Here is a 16,799-nt window from a genome sequence, read left to right on the forward strand (position 1 = left end):
ATCAGAGTGTGTGTCTGTACGCACTGTATGTGGGTGTGTATACAACACAGTATCTGCGTGTGTTAACACAGAACAGGTTGAGCCAGCAACGTGTTTGTGTGTGTGTGTTTGTGTCTTGAGCAGGTTTGTGTGTTTTTACTTTGAAGCCAATGGAAACCGATGACTGCATGTTGCCTTATTAAGCAATCTCACATCCACACTCACACAAACGATACACACCACACTGCAATTGTACCTACACCTATATACACACACGCACACACACACACACACAGTGCACTCTAAACAAGTCCCATTACAAACACACACACAAATGTCACACCATGATTTAAGTTGGCATCAAAGCAGACTCGCTGATTTTATAAACAGTACCAGTGAAATTAAAAAGTTTTGTTGAAATCCAAAAATTGAGTTGAGTTTTATTTGAGAAAAAAATAAATAAAGAAATTTTATATTGCTTTCCTAAACCGGACCAACTCAAGACAAGAAACGGATTGGTAGTGTTTCTTAATGTTTTATTGGTTCCAAAAAAAATGAACTGAATAAAAATAAAGTAATTTGCTCCAAAGCAACTCTGATGCTGTGGAACTGGACGGTTACATCTGATGGGGGATTCAGCCAGGGAACGGGCGATCACAGTGACACCTCGGCCCGTCCTCACTCCTTTCGTTGGCCAGCGGAGGAGCGGTGAAGCCGCGTTCAACGTACAAGGAAGAAAGAAAAAAAACAAAACAAAGGGAAGACGAGGAAGAGGAGCGTCATCTGAATCCCGAGCAGTAAAAATAAAAACAGTCATTCGAAGGGGAGGAAAAAAAACTAAACAAAAAAACATCCATGGTGGGAATCAATAATCTTGGCAACTTCACCATTAACCTTCACAACTGAAGTGGGAGGACAAACATCTGATCATAAAACTACTATTCTCTTTTATTCACATGGAGTTTAATCTAAACCTCCTTCAGTAAATGTTAGAATCTTTCTTTAAGGGCACACCTCTTTTAGAAATAAGGCATCGGTAGTGGCGTCAACTGAAGCAACCACCACAGGAGGGTCACGCGTGTGTTCAGGGGTCACGGATGGGGGCGGCGTCAACACGGCTGCCATACAACAACCTCATAAACACCTATACTATACATATCGAGTCTTTCATAGTCTCCGAGGGGGTATCCGGGTTCTATCTAAGGCGATAATCGGAGTAGCGGGACAGTAGGTAGCGGAGCAGTGCGGATGGAAAATGGCGGCACAAAGATCACAGGATAAGTACCAGGCTAGCCATCGTGTTGCTGCGTGAGAGAAAAAGAGCCGGCGAGCAGCAGTAAACAGTGATATGTTCTGAAGGCTGTTCGAGGAAGTGGGGGGGGGGGGGGGGGGGGGGGGGGGGGGCAGGAGGGAGGCGGCTGCACAATTTGCCGTTTATGTGAAGGTGAGCCCAGCCTCATTGTAGACTTTGAAGACCTTCTCGATGGCGTTGACATAGGCGGCTGTCCGCAGGTCCAGGCCCAGGTTGTACTTGCTTGCCGTGCGCATGATTTGCTGCACAGACAAACACAAAATGGAAAAACTCATATAAAAGACACTTTTACACAGATAAAATGTGTTGGTGCGTTTCATCCCATCACGCTTTGCAGTGCAACATTTGCCCTTTGTGACATGTGCAAATCCACATCCAGGTTTACCCAGGAGCCAGAGTCCTTACACTTGGGGAAACTTTCTTGGTTGAAAATATGGTGAGGAAGAAACGAGCATGAGTCGCTTTTTTTTTTTTTTTTTTTTAAAGCAAAACTCAGACTGCAGGAAGCTACTGGAACTGTTTTTACATGGACTACAGTGGATCAAAAACCAGACCACACCATATGATCCCATAGTAACCAATGTAAATATAATCCCATTGAAATGTTAATATGGAGCAGATTTAATCAGGTTGGCATTTAATCAGATTACCTTTGGTCCACTTCACCAGCTCATGGCCGATTTTAAGTCATGACTATTTTAGGAACTTCATTACAATAATATTCTTTTTAAATCACTCATATTTTCTTTATGTCCTCCGTTGCTAATGTGGCACTGTCCATTCCTAATCCTGTCACTTTATGACTACGTTATTCCTGCGTTCCGACTAATTTCACTTCTCTATGAAAAAAATTGAAGGAAACATTCAGCGTCGTCATTCACAGGTGCTTTGTCATGGTGTGTTTTTATAGTGTTTAATTAAAATGAGGTGATCACTTCTCGTATGAATCCACCTGTTCTATAAACAGGTTGGACCGGGATAATACCAGAACGATCACTTACCCGGGCAGATCTCTCCATTGTGTAGGCCAAACCAGAGTGAACAATGTCCTTTTCAGAGGCACCCTGTGGACAAATGTCAGCAGTTGAACCGATTCTGTGACTGACGTATAAATGCTTTATAGCTCCAGAATGACGAATCAAAAATGGAAATACAAAAGAAGAAAAAGAAAGACTGAATATAAACTTTTTTTTCTATCAAGGAATGTGATGCATTTGCTGTTCAAGTTTTTAAAAAGAATAAAAATCTAAAACAAAGTGTCTCCAGCAGTCAAAAGGCTCATAAGGTGATTAGATGTTAGAGAGCAGAACTTTAATACTGTGTCCTGGAGGCTGGTTTGTTTTTTTCCCCAGGAATAAAAAAGTTTTGTTGACTTCTGATATGTGGAAGATGAACGACGTCACTCACAGCAACTCTGGCCTGGAAGTCAGCAGTCGGCACGACGGGGATGGGTCCGCCCTGCTTCCCAAACTTCCTCTCTAAACTCTCCTGGACGGACACTAGAAAGGACCAAGATGAAATGAAAATAGAAGGGGAAAAAAAAAAAGGGAAAAAAATTGAGATCTGTGTTTAATTTGAGTTTGTGGAGGAAAGTGGTTCACACTTATTTCTCCTTCACCGACACTCATGAGGGAACAGAAGTTTAAGAAAGCAAACAATTTATTCCTCATTATTTATTCTTACTCATCACCAAATAATCTAAAACTGCAGTCAAGTTTTCTATGGGAGTGTCTGAAAGCTAAGAAACTGGAAAATCCCCATTGCATTATAAACGGCATGATATGATCAAGGCACCCTGTGATTGGCGGTTTGTGAACAACGACAACAAGAATAAAACTATAAAAGGAAAGAAGATCCATGAAGACGGAGAATTCCTATCGGTTGCAGATTGGACTGGACCTGGACTCCTTGAACCACAATGGCTGAAGGAAACGTGAGAATTTCTCTGCACTTCAAAATGTTTTTGTCTGCATTTTAACTGTGCTTAATGTACATTATTAAGGAAAGTAGATTAAAAAAAAAAAAACTTATTTATGAAAAAGGATTTTGGATATATATGCTTGTTGACTGCACAGTCACACAGACTTCTATAAACACACGAAGGGAGAATGAAAAACAATATATAGTACTTAGTTAATATGTATAGTTTGTTAAACAAAACCAGATTATTGCAAGAGGAGGTGAAATATTTTAGCATATTTCAAAATGGTATAAAGGTAGCATGATGATTTATGAAAAGTATTGTTTGTTTCATTTCAGGGAATTGCTCGTGATTTCAAGTACAGCAAGGACAAAACACATGGAAGGAAAGCTGTCAAACGCGAAGAGTTGAAGGAAAATCCAGACACACTCTTTAAGGACCGAAGACAAGATGGCTCAGTATGCAACCTCGTCTTCTCGACGACTGCTATAAAGCACTGGGAAGGTGCAATACAGCGCCACTTTCTGGAAAGCAAAAGCTCTATAGCTACAGTAGTGACAGTCAAGATTCCTGACAATAAAGTCACTGTGTGCATTCATTCAAGTGGGAAGTGTGTGGTTCTAGGTAATGAGGCAGCGCTCACACATTTTGATAACAACTTTAATGCAATTCACAAGATCATGGAAAATCTGAGTGTTCCAGCCTCACAGCCCGACAGTCCTGAAGTGAAAACCAAGACTCCTGAAGTGAAAACCAAGACTCCTGGAGCGAAACCCAAGACTCCTGGAGCGAAACCCAAGACTCCTGAAGTGAAAACCAAGACTCCTGGAGCGAAAACCAAGACTCCTGAAGTGAAAACCAAGACTCCTGGAGCGAAAACCAAGACTCCTGGAGCGAAAACCAAGACTCCTGGAGCGAAAACCAAGACTCCTGGAGCGAAACCCAAGACTTCTGGAATTAACGAGAGCATGAAAAATATGAGTCTGGAACACGAGCCCGACAGTCCTGAAGTGAAAACCAAGACTCCTGAAGTGAAAACCAAGACTCCCAAAGAGGAATGAAAAATGTAATCAAGTATTCTGCTCAACTAGTCGATGTGGGAGATGGTATTTTCATCGTTTTTGGTTTTGTTCAAAGTTTTTTTGAAAGAGCTAAAAACTAACATTTTTACAAGTCGCTGCAAATTTACAAATTCTGGTTGTGTATGATCCATCATGAACATTTTCTGTCACTTTGCTTTTAATCGCGCAGTAGCATTTTAAACTGGGTTATTACCATATAAAATGTAAAGGAAATGAAATGTCAGGGTGTGCCTTGTTTTATATATAATCTGTTTGCGGGGTTGCAGAGAAACGGCAGAGCAGGCTTGTACTCACTGAGCAGGTGGTAGTTTGAGTCCCTCTCATATTTGAAGGTCAGTCTTCCGTAGCTGACATGGTTGAGGTTCTTCAGCCACTCAAAGTAAGAAACCGTCACACCGCCAGCGTTCAGGTACATGTCCTGCAAGATAGAACGGCCACAGACTGCATGTAAACGTGTTCCTCTGGGAGGAAAATTATGTTTGTGGAATATATTCTGGAGTGCAAAAATGTTTTGTTGTCAAGATTTGATATAGAAGTGATGTGTAAAACACAGACACCAGTAACTATAATGTGTGTGAAATGAGAGAAATGATTGGTTTGATTCATCCAAATGTGTGATTAAAGTTGCTAGAAACAAGGTGTGAGTTTTTTTTGGAGGATAAATTATTTTAACTTATGTCTGGCATTCCTGGTTAAAACATTTGGTCATTTTGTTCACATTATGCTCTCAGTAACAGAATCAGGGCTGAAACTTCACACACCACAGTCACAGGTGGAAATCATTTAAAGGTAGTTATTTAGGTTATTCCTAATTTTTGAAGAAACCTTATGGCACTTAAGCCATTTGCTTCATTTGTCCCACAATAAAAAAATTTTTTAAAGTGAGATTAGTCAAAATATGCGTCACTGGTGTCTGCCAGAAGATGGACTGACAACAGATATGATGGAATATTTCTTACTCATCCTTAATCAAAGATAAAAGTTTAACAAAAACATCTATAGTTTTTCTCCATTTTCTTTAAACAGCAGCAGTGACAAAGTTTAAACATAGTCACTGTGGACTACGCGTCTGTGTGAGCTTACAGGAATAACCATGACGTTGTTCTCCAGGAAGATCTTGTCAGCGTCTGGTGTGGTCGGACCGTTGGCACCCTCAGCAATGATCTGACAGAAAAAAAAAAATAATTATAATAAAATTCCAAAACAGAATGAATTAGAGTACAATTTGAGGATGAGCGTTTACCTTGGCCTTGATTCTGGGGGCATTGTGACGCGTGAGCTGCTTTTCTCCTGCAGCAGGGATGAGGATGTGGCAGTCCGCCTCCAAAATGCTTCCTTCATAAGGCCTGGCTCCAGGGAAGCCCACGATGGTGCCATGTTGCTGCAGAAATGTAAGGAAATTAAGGGAACAGTGGGCCTTTACTCATGTGGCGGTCTCATTCAGCCCTTCACTCACACCATCGGGTTCAACCTTGGCATTGGACCCACTCAAATCTCAAATGTATCGTTTTGGTCAGTTTTGCACATTCCAACGATGTGAACACAACACAAGATACTAAGAGGAAAGAAGACGGCAGCAAGAGGAAAAGAACTCTGTCGTTACCAGTTTGTAGTCCTCCAGCTGTTTGGGGTCGATGCCATCTGGGTTGTAAATGGATCCATCAATCTCACCGACTCCCACACACTTGGCTCCGAACCGGTGCAGGTACCTCATGGAATGAAGACCCACATTGCCGAAGCCCTGTTGAAGGTCACAGCAAGGTCACCACAGGCCGATAACCTGCCGTCGACCTCCAGGCCTTTCGAAGCGTCCATGGTGGGCACATGGTTGGAACTGCACTAAAGGCGGCCTGAAGTGCCTGTTCAGTATGTCACAATAGATCCTCTGGTGCCACCATGTGGGTCATTTAAGTAACAACAGCACATGTTGTTGTTACTTATTCTTATAGAAACATTTCAAAAGTCTGGTCCTTTCAATAGCTGCAGTTCAAAGCAACTAGGACAAAATGCAAAAAATCACCATCTATTCCAAAAATGCTACATTAGACCACAACATATTATAGTCAAATCAAGATACTTCTCCACAAAGATGCTAAGCTTCTCAACACAAAGCAGATCTCCGATTTGTAATCTTGCAAACAGCAATCTAAACCATCAGAGGAATAGAAAAAACTAAAGTCAACCTCCAAGAAGAATCTCTCCATTGACAGCAGTGCACTGGGATTAACTTCTATCCAGCACACGTCTCCGTCACCACACTGACTTGATATTGGACTGGAGAGCTGCGTCCTCTTCTCTAATGATTAAATCTCGAAGAAAATCTAATCCCAACACGACGTAATCTCCGACCACGCACACAGGGATTAGCTTTTTGAACATCTACGTCACGATTCTGCCGTCACCGTTTCTTCACCTCTTCAATGACGTCTTTCGACCATCGTTTCACTCGAATGGGAACACGGCAAGCCCTCCTCAAAATCCAGTTGTTATAAAGAAATCTGTCTTTCCAAATATCAGATAAGATTTTGACAGCTGTGCAAAAGAATTGACATTACTATATTATCTAAAAAAAAAAAACAAATATACTATTGCCTACAAAAACAAAAAGGTATGAGACTATGTCGCACACCTTTTTTTGTTTAGTAAAGGCAAATCTTCCAAAAAAAAACAAACAAACAGCAGTAATGTGCCAAATGGAAGTGAAACTCTTCAGAAAAATGTTTGCTTGTGCAAAAGCACTTCTTTAAGGATTTGACCTGTAAATATGCTGAGAATATAAAAGAAATCCTGACTGATGCTTGAGGTCAATCGTTACATTTTCCACAGATATTCATGTGATCCTTGACATCAACACTCACAATCACCACCTGGGCTCATAAAACTCTGCATTCAGGCCCTAAAACGGGCTCAATTGCTCAGTTTTCTTCCACCGTCGTTATTCACAAAGACGTTATAGTGTCCTGCTGTTGTCAATGCAGTGTGGAGATCAGTGTCATGGTAAACAGATGGCCTGCTCTTGATTGAGGCTCTAAAATCCCGACTTCAATCAAATGGAAACTTAAATCCTGTGGATGTCAGTGAGGAAATAATCGCAGGACCTTCCCTTGTATAAAATTAATGTGCAAGAGAATGCACGTGTGTGTGTGTGTGTGTACCTGGACGATGAAGGTCTTGTCCTGGAATCCGGGCGTGAGGCCCAGCATGCTCATGTAAGATGCCTCGTTAATGAAGTTCTCAATGCCGTGGAAGACCCCACGACCGGTGGCAGAGATGCGTCCGTGGATCCCTCCCTGGCTGATGGGCTTTCCCGTCACGCATGCGTGAGCGTTGATGTCCTGCGCACACATGCAAGCAGGATCAGACCACTTGAACCATGGACTGGGCAAAAATAAACATCAAGCCCACATCAGCCCATCAGAACACTTTGTTCTCAGAGGGCCTGCAGAGTCCTACAGTCGAATTGGAGGCAGAGCTTCCTGTTATCCGGCAGCAGCCAGTTTCAGCTCGAGAGGGCAACACAGTCTCTACTGCACATTGAGTTACTTTTTTATGTTATAAAGTTCAAAGTTGGATCTCTTGAGATATCCCTGCACCAGATTCAAGTCTGAACTGAAACAGAGGTGTTACTCAAGAGATGGATCTTTCACGTTGGTTGGGTGTGACAGGCAATGGTACGTTTTGATAAGCGTTTGTTCCAGTGTTTCACACAAAAGCCTATAAACCTACAGTGCAACAAGTCACATTTCATTTGCATCTTTGGCGTCCACTACACCCTGTGTGCCTGGATTGTTTAGCAGCAGGGCACTGAACATCAGTATGCACTACCCATAATCCTCTGCCCGTCGATAACCTGGGCAGGAATGTGTCACCTACTCCGAATTGGCAGAATCTGAAACGGCCTACACAGGAGTAGATAAGACGAGGAATTGGAAGGGAATCACATACAGTCCTATAAGGCATCATGAAGACTAAGCTTGCATGTAGTGAAACGTGACAAGCAGCTAAAAGCTCACAACATTAGCAGCAGTCAGATGTGAAATCATCAAACTAGTGAATTAAAAAAAAAAAAAAGCATGGTGTGTCTACATAAGATGTTGTAAAAGACAATAGAGTCGACAGGCCCCCTTTTTCTGTAAGCAAAGAGCCGCTGAAGCAAAAAAAGAAAGGGATGGCTGCATTAAAAATAATAGATTAGCAAAAGTAAAATGGTGGATTTACTGTCAAACCTAATATATCCAAAAAGTTACAAAATCGTGCATTACAAGATATTTGGTTGATTTAATGAATATCATACTCCGATTCAGAATTCAACCTCGTTTTCCAAGCGGAAACATTCAATAAGTCACAATAGTCTCCTTATTATGAGCATAAAAACCAAGTGAAAGTTTGTAAGTTTCAACACAGACTTGAACAAATGTGCAGTTCCCATGTAGATAAATGCACTCCACATTTGATCAAATTAGCACAGTATGAAAAAGTGTGAAGGATGATTGTTCGATAAAAAACACGCTTGCTGCTTTTCAGAGAGGAGCAATGCCTCTGTGGTCGAGTGGGAAGGGAGAGGCAGGAAACTACTGCTGGTGGTTTCCATGTGACTCACTCGTTTCTGATTTGGCCCCTTTTATTAAACAAAAAAAAAAAAAAAAAAAAAGTGCTCTGAAAACCCAAGCAAGTCAATGACTATTATTTTCGTGCGCGTATCGCCAGCGTCTGAGAACTCACAGTGTGTGCAATGGTGTTGGCGTATGTGTCGGCAATCCAGGACATTTCCCTCTCGCCTGTGCTCATGTCCGGGGCAGGGACATCGATGCCAGGTCCTGGTGAACATCAACAGGTGGGAGAGGAAAGAGAGAGAGAGAGGAAAGAGAGAGCGAGAGGGGGAGGGAAGGAAGGAAAAGTTTTAGCCAAAACTACATACTGCACTCATGAGTCAGGGAGAATATTACTAACAACACATGGCTTCAGTGTTGAGAACTTAACTCTTGACTGATCCTGAAAGTCTTAAAATGTTTTTAAAAAAACATTTTACCATCAGAAGAAATATGGACATGTTGCCTTATGTCCTTGTGTCACGTGTACCGAGGCCTTCAAGGGCCTTGAGGTCCAAAAACAGAAGCAGGCATGTGTGGAGGTGGGGGTCAGGCCCAAGAGAGACGACGACACATTTCTCAACGTACAAAATAAGCCTGTAGCGAGCGGAGCGCTTACCGGGTCACCATAACCCTGACAGTCCACTGGGACATTAATCTCTACCGTGTTTGGACTCAATACATTAGAAACACTTTCACACATCAATGTAAGCATGAACACACTGGTTATATAGGGGCGGCCAACCTGCTGAACCAGCCGCCGTATTTGTTTATGTGGGGCGAGTTCAAAGCTCCAACGAATAAAAAAAAACACATTTAAATCTCTTCACATCATATTTACAATTTAACAAAGCCACTACAACAACATGTACAGATTATTCCATTTCTCTGGAGGATAATTAGTGCACGTTCGCTTTTTCCACGCGTGACCCTGATTTTACACCATTTGATTATATCACACATGGAGAGAAGAAACCAAGTAGGTCTACTGAAATTACACGGGAAAAACATTTGGAGTCGTTTTATTTCAAGAGAATTTGAATGCTTCAGCGAGCTCCTTTTATATGCAAAACAGTTAAAAAAAAAAAGGCATTGCAATTTTACCTAAAAGATCACATCAATAAATGTTTATTTATGAAGCATCTTCATGCAGGTTGGGAGAATTCAAAGTGCTTTACAGAACTTGACAATTATTATAATTGAGAGGAAGATGGATAAAGAGATATTACAATAAAATAGCCATTAAAAAACACAAGATGAAGACTAAAAAGTCAATGTAAGAAAAGCCCTTTTCATTTGAACAGCTGCCGTAATTGTGATAAATATGTGTGGTTATTTTCCTCCCAGCCCTGCTCAACATCATTCTCTCCCCCCTTGAGCAAAAGTAGACATGCCCTGAATAAACAGCACACGGGGACAAGAAATGTTTACTTTCTTGGGTGGAAATATTCAGCTCTCGACACGACAGACACTTTAGCTCCGTTAACAACCACGAGGAAAACCAGCCGTGGCAGTTTTTGTGGGACAAACATTAATATTAAAATCGGGAAAGAAAATGCATTTCCTTTAAGAATACGTCCACAGGACACTCACCAATGAAACCCTTCTTGGCCAGCTCAATGGTGAATCTCCTGGTGATCTTCTCCAGCTCATTATCCTGCAACAAAGCATTGATTTTAGGAAGAAAGAAAAAAGAAACATCACGTTGCTTTCACTGTTTCTAGCAGAAAAAAACCCATCCACGACTCCTTTGTGGGAAGCAGATACTCGGAAAACTGCTTCAAACATTTGAAAGTACCGACATTTTGTTTTCCAGTCACCTCAGAATCACCGGCCAGTGACATTTACCAGGAAATCATTTATTTTTGCCATTTCAGCCAACAGTAGGGGATTGAAGTCTATTACTCATTAAAAAAAAACAAAAAAAAACAGACGGAACATTTTAACAAATAAGGATCTGTTTCTCACTGGTAACTTATTAGCAAGCCAGTTATTTTTTTATTACTTTTGAATACTTGTGTGTTTGTTCTGTGACGTACAGGGTGAACCCACCTTAGATACATCTTCACACACTGAATTAGACAAAGTGGCACATGCATATGAAGGACGAACGGATTAATAGCCGAACTGCACAACCAGGATAAAGCCGCACATCTCCCGTTTTCTTTTCACATATTTCCCTCTCTTTAACTGCACCCAATTCACAAATACTGGAGGAATGCAGTCATGCGCTGCCTTTTGTATCGTCATGTGACTGAGTAGTCCCATTTGCTAGAATGTGATGAGAAAAAAAACAACATAAAAACAAACGCATGATGTTGCCAACTTCATGATCTTTGTCATCTATTGCAGCACACTTTAAACAAGCGTGTATAACTTTATATTTGCAAGCGATGATGGGATAAGGAGGCTTACAGTGTAATTCTTGGTGTTGATCTTGACTCCAGCCTTGGCACCCCCAAATGGCACATCTGGAGGAGGAAATAAGATTATGGCTGATCAGTCCACACACATTATTGCACAGAAACAAGACACATTTCTAAATACCAACCATCATTGCATGACCTACAGTCTTAATCTGGCAAAAACTATATGAAATCTGCGGACGACCAGTTGGGAAGCTTTAGATAGGAATAAAACACGAATGCTTACCAACGACGGCACACTTGTAGGTCATCAGAGAGGCCAGGGCTTTCACCTCATCCACAGACACGTCCATACTGTAGCGGATACCTGAAGGGAAGCCACAAAGTGTGTTCAGGGAACAAACAAAAGGCCTGCTGTGTGATCACATGAGACACTCTTGCAAGAGGGACTCATCATGGTGGCGCCTTTCACTGCCAACTACTGTTTGTCAACCTAATCGTTTTCCAGGCTCATTTGAATCTCCAGTGGACGAGTGAAGCCATAACATGGCAAGGTTTTAAAAGCAACCTCGAGTAAACCCTCAAAGAGTTTACATTTACTGAATATTTATTCATTCAAGAGAAAATAGCCATCTTAATGCCATTATTAATGCTTCAAGTTTATTTAATTTTTTCTTCATTTTTACAGCTTATGTTGCAGGCCAGACTGAACCATCTTGCATTTGTATGATACCTCTACAAGTTTGAATTTATATTTTAAAATGCATCCAATGATATGTCTCACATGACAATGTTTCATTAGCTGGTGTGCTTGTGTAGCCTGGTAAGATATAACCGCTTACACGGCCTTTATTTTATGCACAAAGAAACGGAGCAGAAAATTGAGTTCCTGTGGAAAAACTGGAAAGATCAAAAAAACTCTATGTTATATGAACACCCAAAGCCACAAGAACAGGGCAGCGAAGGAATGGAAAAGTACAGGTGGAGACCAAACGATCGTATAGCAGCCCTCTACAGCAACTCCAGCCCTCGAGCGCCAGTCATATGTGCCTGGGATGTTTACTACTGTTCCCACAGTAACGTGTAACGTGTTACATGAGATCATACAGTGAGGCTGGAGCTGCCACCGAACTCCGCCTCAGCGGCAGAGTATGCGTGAGCGAGACCGAACAGTAATACCAAAAATAGCACGCCCGGGGGTTAGCTTGCACAGAGAAACCCAAGGGCACAAAGGAGTCTGCAGAGTGCGTTTACGGAAAGCGAAGCGCTGCATGGGCCTGTTCATGTGTGTTGGGACTGCAAGCAAACGCACAGGAAGCACAAGTAAAAGCCCTCCCACTATGAAGTCATCGCCAAGTGTCAGCTGATGATCGTCGTGCGCCCACCAACCAGCGCCCCAGCCTCCGTCTGCAGTTACAAATTACAGAATTTCCTGAGCGTCACGGGGAAGGGAAGGGAGAAAAGGGAAAATCAAACATCCCAAAACAAGGCATCAGGTTTCAGAGTGTTGCCGTGGCGTTCCCTTTTTATTCCTTGTATTCGTCCAGGGAGCCGCCGGGTTACTTCAGGCCAGCAGAGGACAATCTTGAGCGCACTGATCAAATTAATGGGGGAGGGGGAAAAAAATGGCAAAACCACTTCACCATCCCCCATCCGATCTGTCATTTATCCACCCAACCAGCAGCCCACCACAGCAACAGGAACCAAAACAGAACAGTAAACACATTCCTCTGAAATGGAGGGCAGATTTTCCAGAAGTCGGGGCAGTTTCATTTCCACATTCAGGCCTGGAGACTGAAGACGGTCAAGCTCAGCAGCCCCACAGTTGTAAAACAGCCCGTTTAATGACACTTGGCCTTACTTGAATAATACTGTGATCGGTTTATATCCAAGCTTCCACCATTCTATGATTTTTTTTTTTACTTTTTGTAAATTAATAGTTTTTAATTTTCCATCAGTACACACAGTCTGGCGTGTTATGATAATTGTGATTCATGCATAGGAGGTCAATTTATTTAAATGTAAACACAGTGACCTCAGACAAAGATTTATCCCAAATAAGAAAAGCAGATTAAACTGAAATTGTTCAGCGCTCTCTGGGCGTGTCAACACATCCGGCACTTAATAGATGCTCAGTAAGTCGGTGTGGCCCAGGCTGGCAGTCGTCACTTAAGAGGAAGAGAAATGACCACATGCGTTCAAACAAAACCGACTTTGCACTTTGTAGTTTGATCTGAACGCTCAGCAGGGGTCCATGCACTGTAACAATGATTAAACCCGCTGAACGATAACGGCCTCATTCTGCCATTATGCTGGGTTTTTCATTGAAAAGGCTCCTTTATATTAGGTTATTGGAAAACTGGAAACAAACTTTTTGTGAACGTCAGTTTGAGATACAACACGTCCCATCAAGATTGTAGGAAGAAGGTTAGGGGCAGGGTGACATCCTGAAAGATCATTCTGTGTAGTGTGAAAGAAAGGAGATGCCCTCGTCTTTCCGGGTTTGTTCCGAGATCATTTTAATGGTCGATTGTTCCAAGTGAGCAGACTCAGAAGTAGATAACTGGCTGGGAAGTGAGAGATATACACTGTTGAGTGACGTCAGGAAAAGATCTGAAATAAGACATTTAGTCTGGGGGTGCAGCGACAAAGAAAGCAGTACGAGTCGGCTTCTCAAGCAGCACGCCAATTATTACTTTTAAAGCAACTTCCCTCAACTTAGCACAGAGCCAGCATGGAACGTCTGAGGCCTTGAACAGAAACATGCCACTCCAGAAAAGGTCTCCATCCAGCAGGTGCTGTGGAGGACTTTCAACCGTGTTAACGTGAGGCCTGCGACGGCTCCACGCCGCTCAAACACGCCCTTTGACTCGCCAAACAGCACTTGTCTTTCTGCCGAGAATACCCCTTCTCCAGAGAACCCTCCCCCACCTGTCACACTGCTGACAAATGGGAGAGCCTGCAAACACAACCGCCCCCCTACCCTGCTTTCACGCCTCCTGTCTTCCTATACATCATATCCATTCACTATTTACCCAGGGTGCATCGCAGCAGCCAGGGGCCTCTGGCTCTGAACCTTGAACTTTTTCAATGAAGGACCATATTGCCATAAACCTGCCTGTTCTGCACAACGCCGACATGGGCTTTAAGGCGTGTATTTGCAATGCTTTTCGACACTTGTCCGTGTTTGCATGAACGCAATAATAAGAGAGTTGACGACAAGCTGCGAAGCACATGTTGACACACCAAGGTCTGACATGCTCAATGACAGGACACCTGCTGGTCTTTAACGTCAGGTACAATATAGAATTATTTAAAAGAGTCACACTTGGTGGAGGTGGTACGATCGGAACACCACCGAGAATAAACCATTACAGATGATATCTTGAGGATTTAAAAAGTTTAAAGGAGCAGCTTGACGGCAGTGCTTTAGGAGCTACAGGTGAGCCTCCGGAAGGTCAATTAACTTCTACACAAGTGGAACGAGAGACAACAAGCAAGCATGTCGCCGTGTTGTTAAATGAGGAGTTAAATGTGGAGTTAAGTGGAAAACAGTGTGTTGCGAGGGGCAGGCAGCTGTTGACAGCAGCGGCTGTGTTTTGACTTTTCTCCGCCACGTTAGCGTCGCAGCTAACTGAAGCTAACAGCTCGCTGTCAGAAGGACTGGCGGGTCGGGGAGGCTTCTCCTCGGTAAACGTACCTCCTTTGCACGGTGTCCGGTGCTGGCTGTGCTGGGCGCGGTATCCCTCCACCACCTCCCACTCTCCGTTATCCCTCTTGATGGGGAAAGCCACGCTCAGGACGTGGTTGCACGGCTTGATAATGCGCAGGATGCCCCGCACACGATTCCGCTTCTGCTCGGGGCTCTCCCGGGTCTTCAGGTCCTCCACCAGCTTGTCCTCCACGATCTCGACGCCGCGGTCGAAGAAGCCCTCGACCATCTTGAAGAAGTTCGGGTCGTCGGGCTTGTCAGCCGCCGCGTCGGCATAGCGACGGACCCGCATCAGGGAGGAGGACGCCGGGAGAGCGGAGTCCACGCAGCCCGAGGCCAGGGCACTGCCCGCGGAGCGGCTCAGCAACTCCCCGAAATAACGGTACATGACAGCGGATATCTAACGGGGGAACTAAAGAACTAAACGACGAGGACAATGGGGGGGTGACGACAGGAGAGGGGTTAGAATGAGCGACACAGCAGCTCCTCACCGTGTCCCGTCCTCTGGCTGAGTGGGGGATGGCACGCCGCGGCCGTCCGCTTTAAATGGAAGCGCGACCCCGCCAGGGGCTGCGCGCTCGCGTGCCACTGACTAGGCGCGTCCCCACGCCACGACTGCTCATTTCTACGAACTAAAATCATTGCATTTATTTATCGCTTAATTTTTAGTGTTCAAGATTCTTGTGCTTTCAACATAATTATGTCTAAATAGAGATTTTATTTTTTTTAAAAGGGACTGTTTAATTAAAAAAAATGTTGATCGTTGTCAGAATGTGTGTCATCTGTGTCTGATTAGATGCAGGTGATATATGTTGAGTTTCCAAACACACCTCTCAAATACCTCATAAAACAAAAAAGAAACTTGGCTCAAAGGAAAATTGGAGGGGGAACTATTAAAACTGCTAAAATAATTCAGTTCTTCTTCTTCTTCTTCTTCTTCTTCTTCTTCTTCTTCTTCTTCTTCTTCTTCTTCTTCTTCTTCTTCTTCTTCTTCTTCTGGTAACTGAAGTTTGTGTCCATAAAGTTGCATTACCGCCATCTGCTGGTTCTATCTATCAACATCGTTTCCCACTCTCTCTTGCCAGCTGCTTTTTCATCCCTGATGACTGTTTCCCCTTCAACAAGAATCTGTGAAAATAGCGTGGGTGTAGTTGCATTACTGCCGTCTGCATTCAGCGAGTCCATACCCTTCCCACCGCAAAACAAATAGAGAAAGAAAGAGAATGAATGAATTCAATTTTGATTTTTTTATTATAAATTCGACTTGGTGGAAGGTGGGCAAAAATTGCATTTTTACAAGGCTGTTCTCAATGGCTGTTCTGTGCTCTTTTATTACATTTGAATGGTCACTTGTTGAAATCAACTGAATATTAAACATATGCAAATCTGTATGGCTACTGGAAAATATAGGAAAGTGAATTGGAAAAAAAAGCTGTACTCTATATTTGTTTTTATTCACAGTGGCAGATAGCTGAAAACATTTGACTTCTTCTGCTGCCCAACAAGATAAACAGGACAAATGCAGGGATGTGGCAAGCAGGTGCAGTTGTTAACACTGCAGCCTGGCAGCAGGAAAACTACACCCTACATGAATCCAGGGTGTCGTTTTCATTTTAATCCCACTTTTGACCTCCCCAGGTTGTAAGCTGATTAGGCTGATTGAGGATCAGTTGGCCATAATGTCTTGGCATGATTGTTGTGTATGAGTCCATGCTGGGGTTTGGTGAAGTGTTTAGGATGTACTCTGTCTCCCTCTCAGTGTAATAATAATAATAATAACAATAATCATAACAATAATAATAACAACAATAATAATAATAATAATAATAATAATAATG

General features: G+C 42.8%; 2 protein-coding genes across 2 annotated transcripts; one reads left to right on the top strand and one right to left on the bottom strand.

Moving 5' to 3' along the window:
• Positions 1-498: 498 nt before the first annotated feature.
• glud1b (glutamate dehydrogenase 1b) lies at positions 499-15,462 on the bottom strand. The gene is made up of 13 exons (XM_080517345.1): positions 14,950-15,462; positions 11,536-11,616; positions 11,299-11,354; positions 10,477-10,540; positions 9,017-9,111; positions 7,450-7,629; positions 5,898-6,035; positions 5,538-5,675; positions 5,378-5,458; positions 4,589-4,712; positions 2,699-2,790; positions 2,293-2,355; positions 499-1,533 (listed from the first exon to the last, which is right to left on the bottom strand). Exons 1-13 carry the CDS (start codon positions 15,347-15,349, stop codon positions 1,414-1,416), a joined length of 1,632 nt encoding a protein of 543 aa, XP_080373471.1. The 5' UTR covers positions 15,350-15,462; the 3' UTR covers positions 499-1,413.
• Positions 2,811-4,513, top strand: LOC308145792 (uncharacterized protein). The gene is made up of 2 exons (XM_080517354.1): positions 2,811-3,224; positions 3,551-4,513. The coding sequence occupies exons 1-2, from the start codon at positions 3,210-3,212 to the stop codon at positions 4,271-4,273; spliced, it is 738 nt and encodes a 245-aa protein (XP_080373480.1). The 5' UTR covers positions 2,811-3,209; the 3' UTR covers positions 4,274-4,513.
• Positions 15,463-16,799: the final 1,337 nt, after the last annotated feature.

This window comes from Blennius ocellaris, assembly GCF_963422515.1.
Source record: "Blennius ocellaris genome assembly, chromosome: 21".
In the NCBI taxonomy this organism is placed as follows: domain Eukaryota; kingdom Metazoa; phylum Chordata; class Actinopteri; order Blenniiformes; family Blenniidae; genus Blennius; species Blennius ocellaris.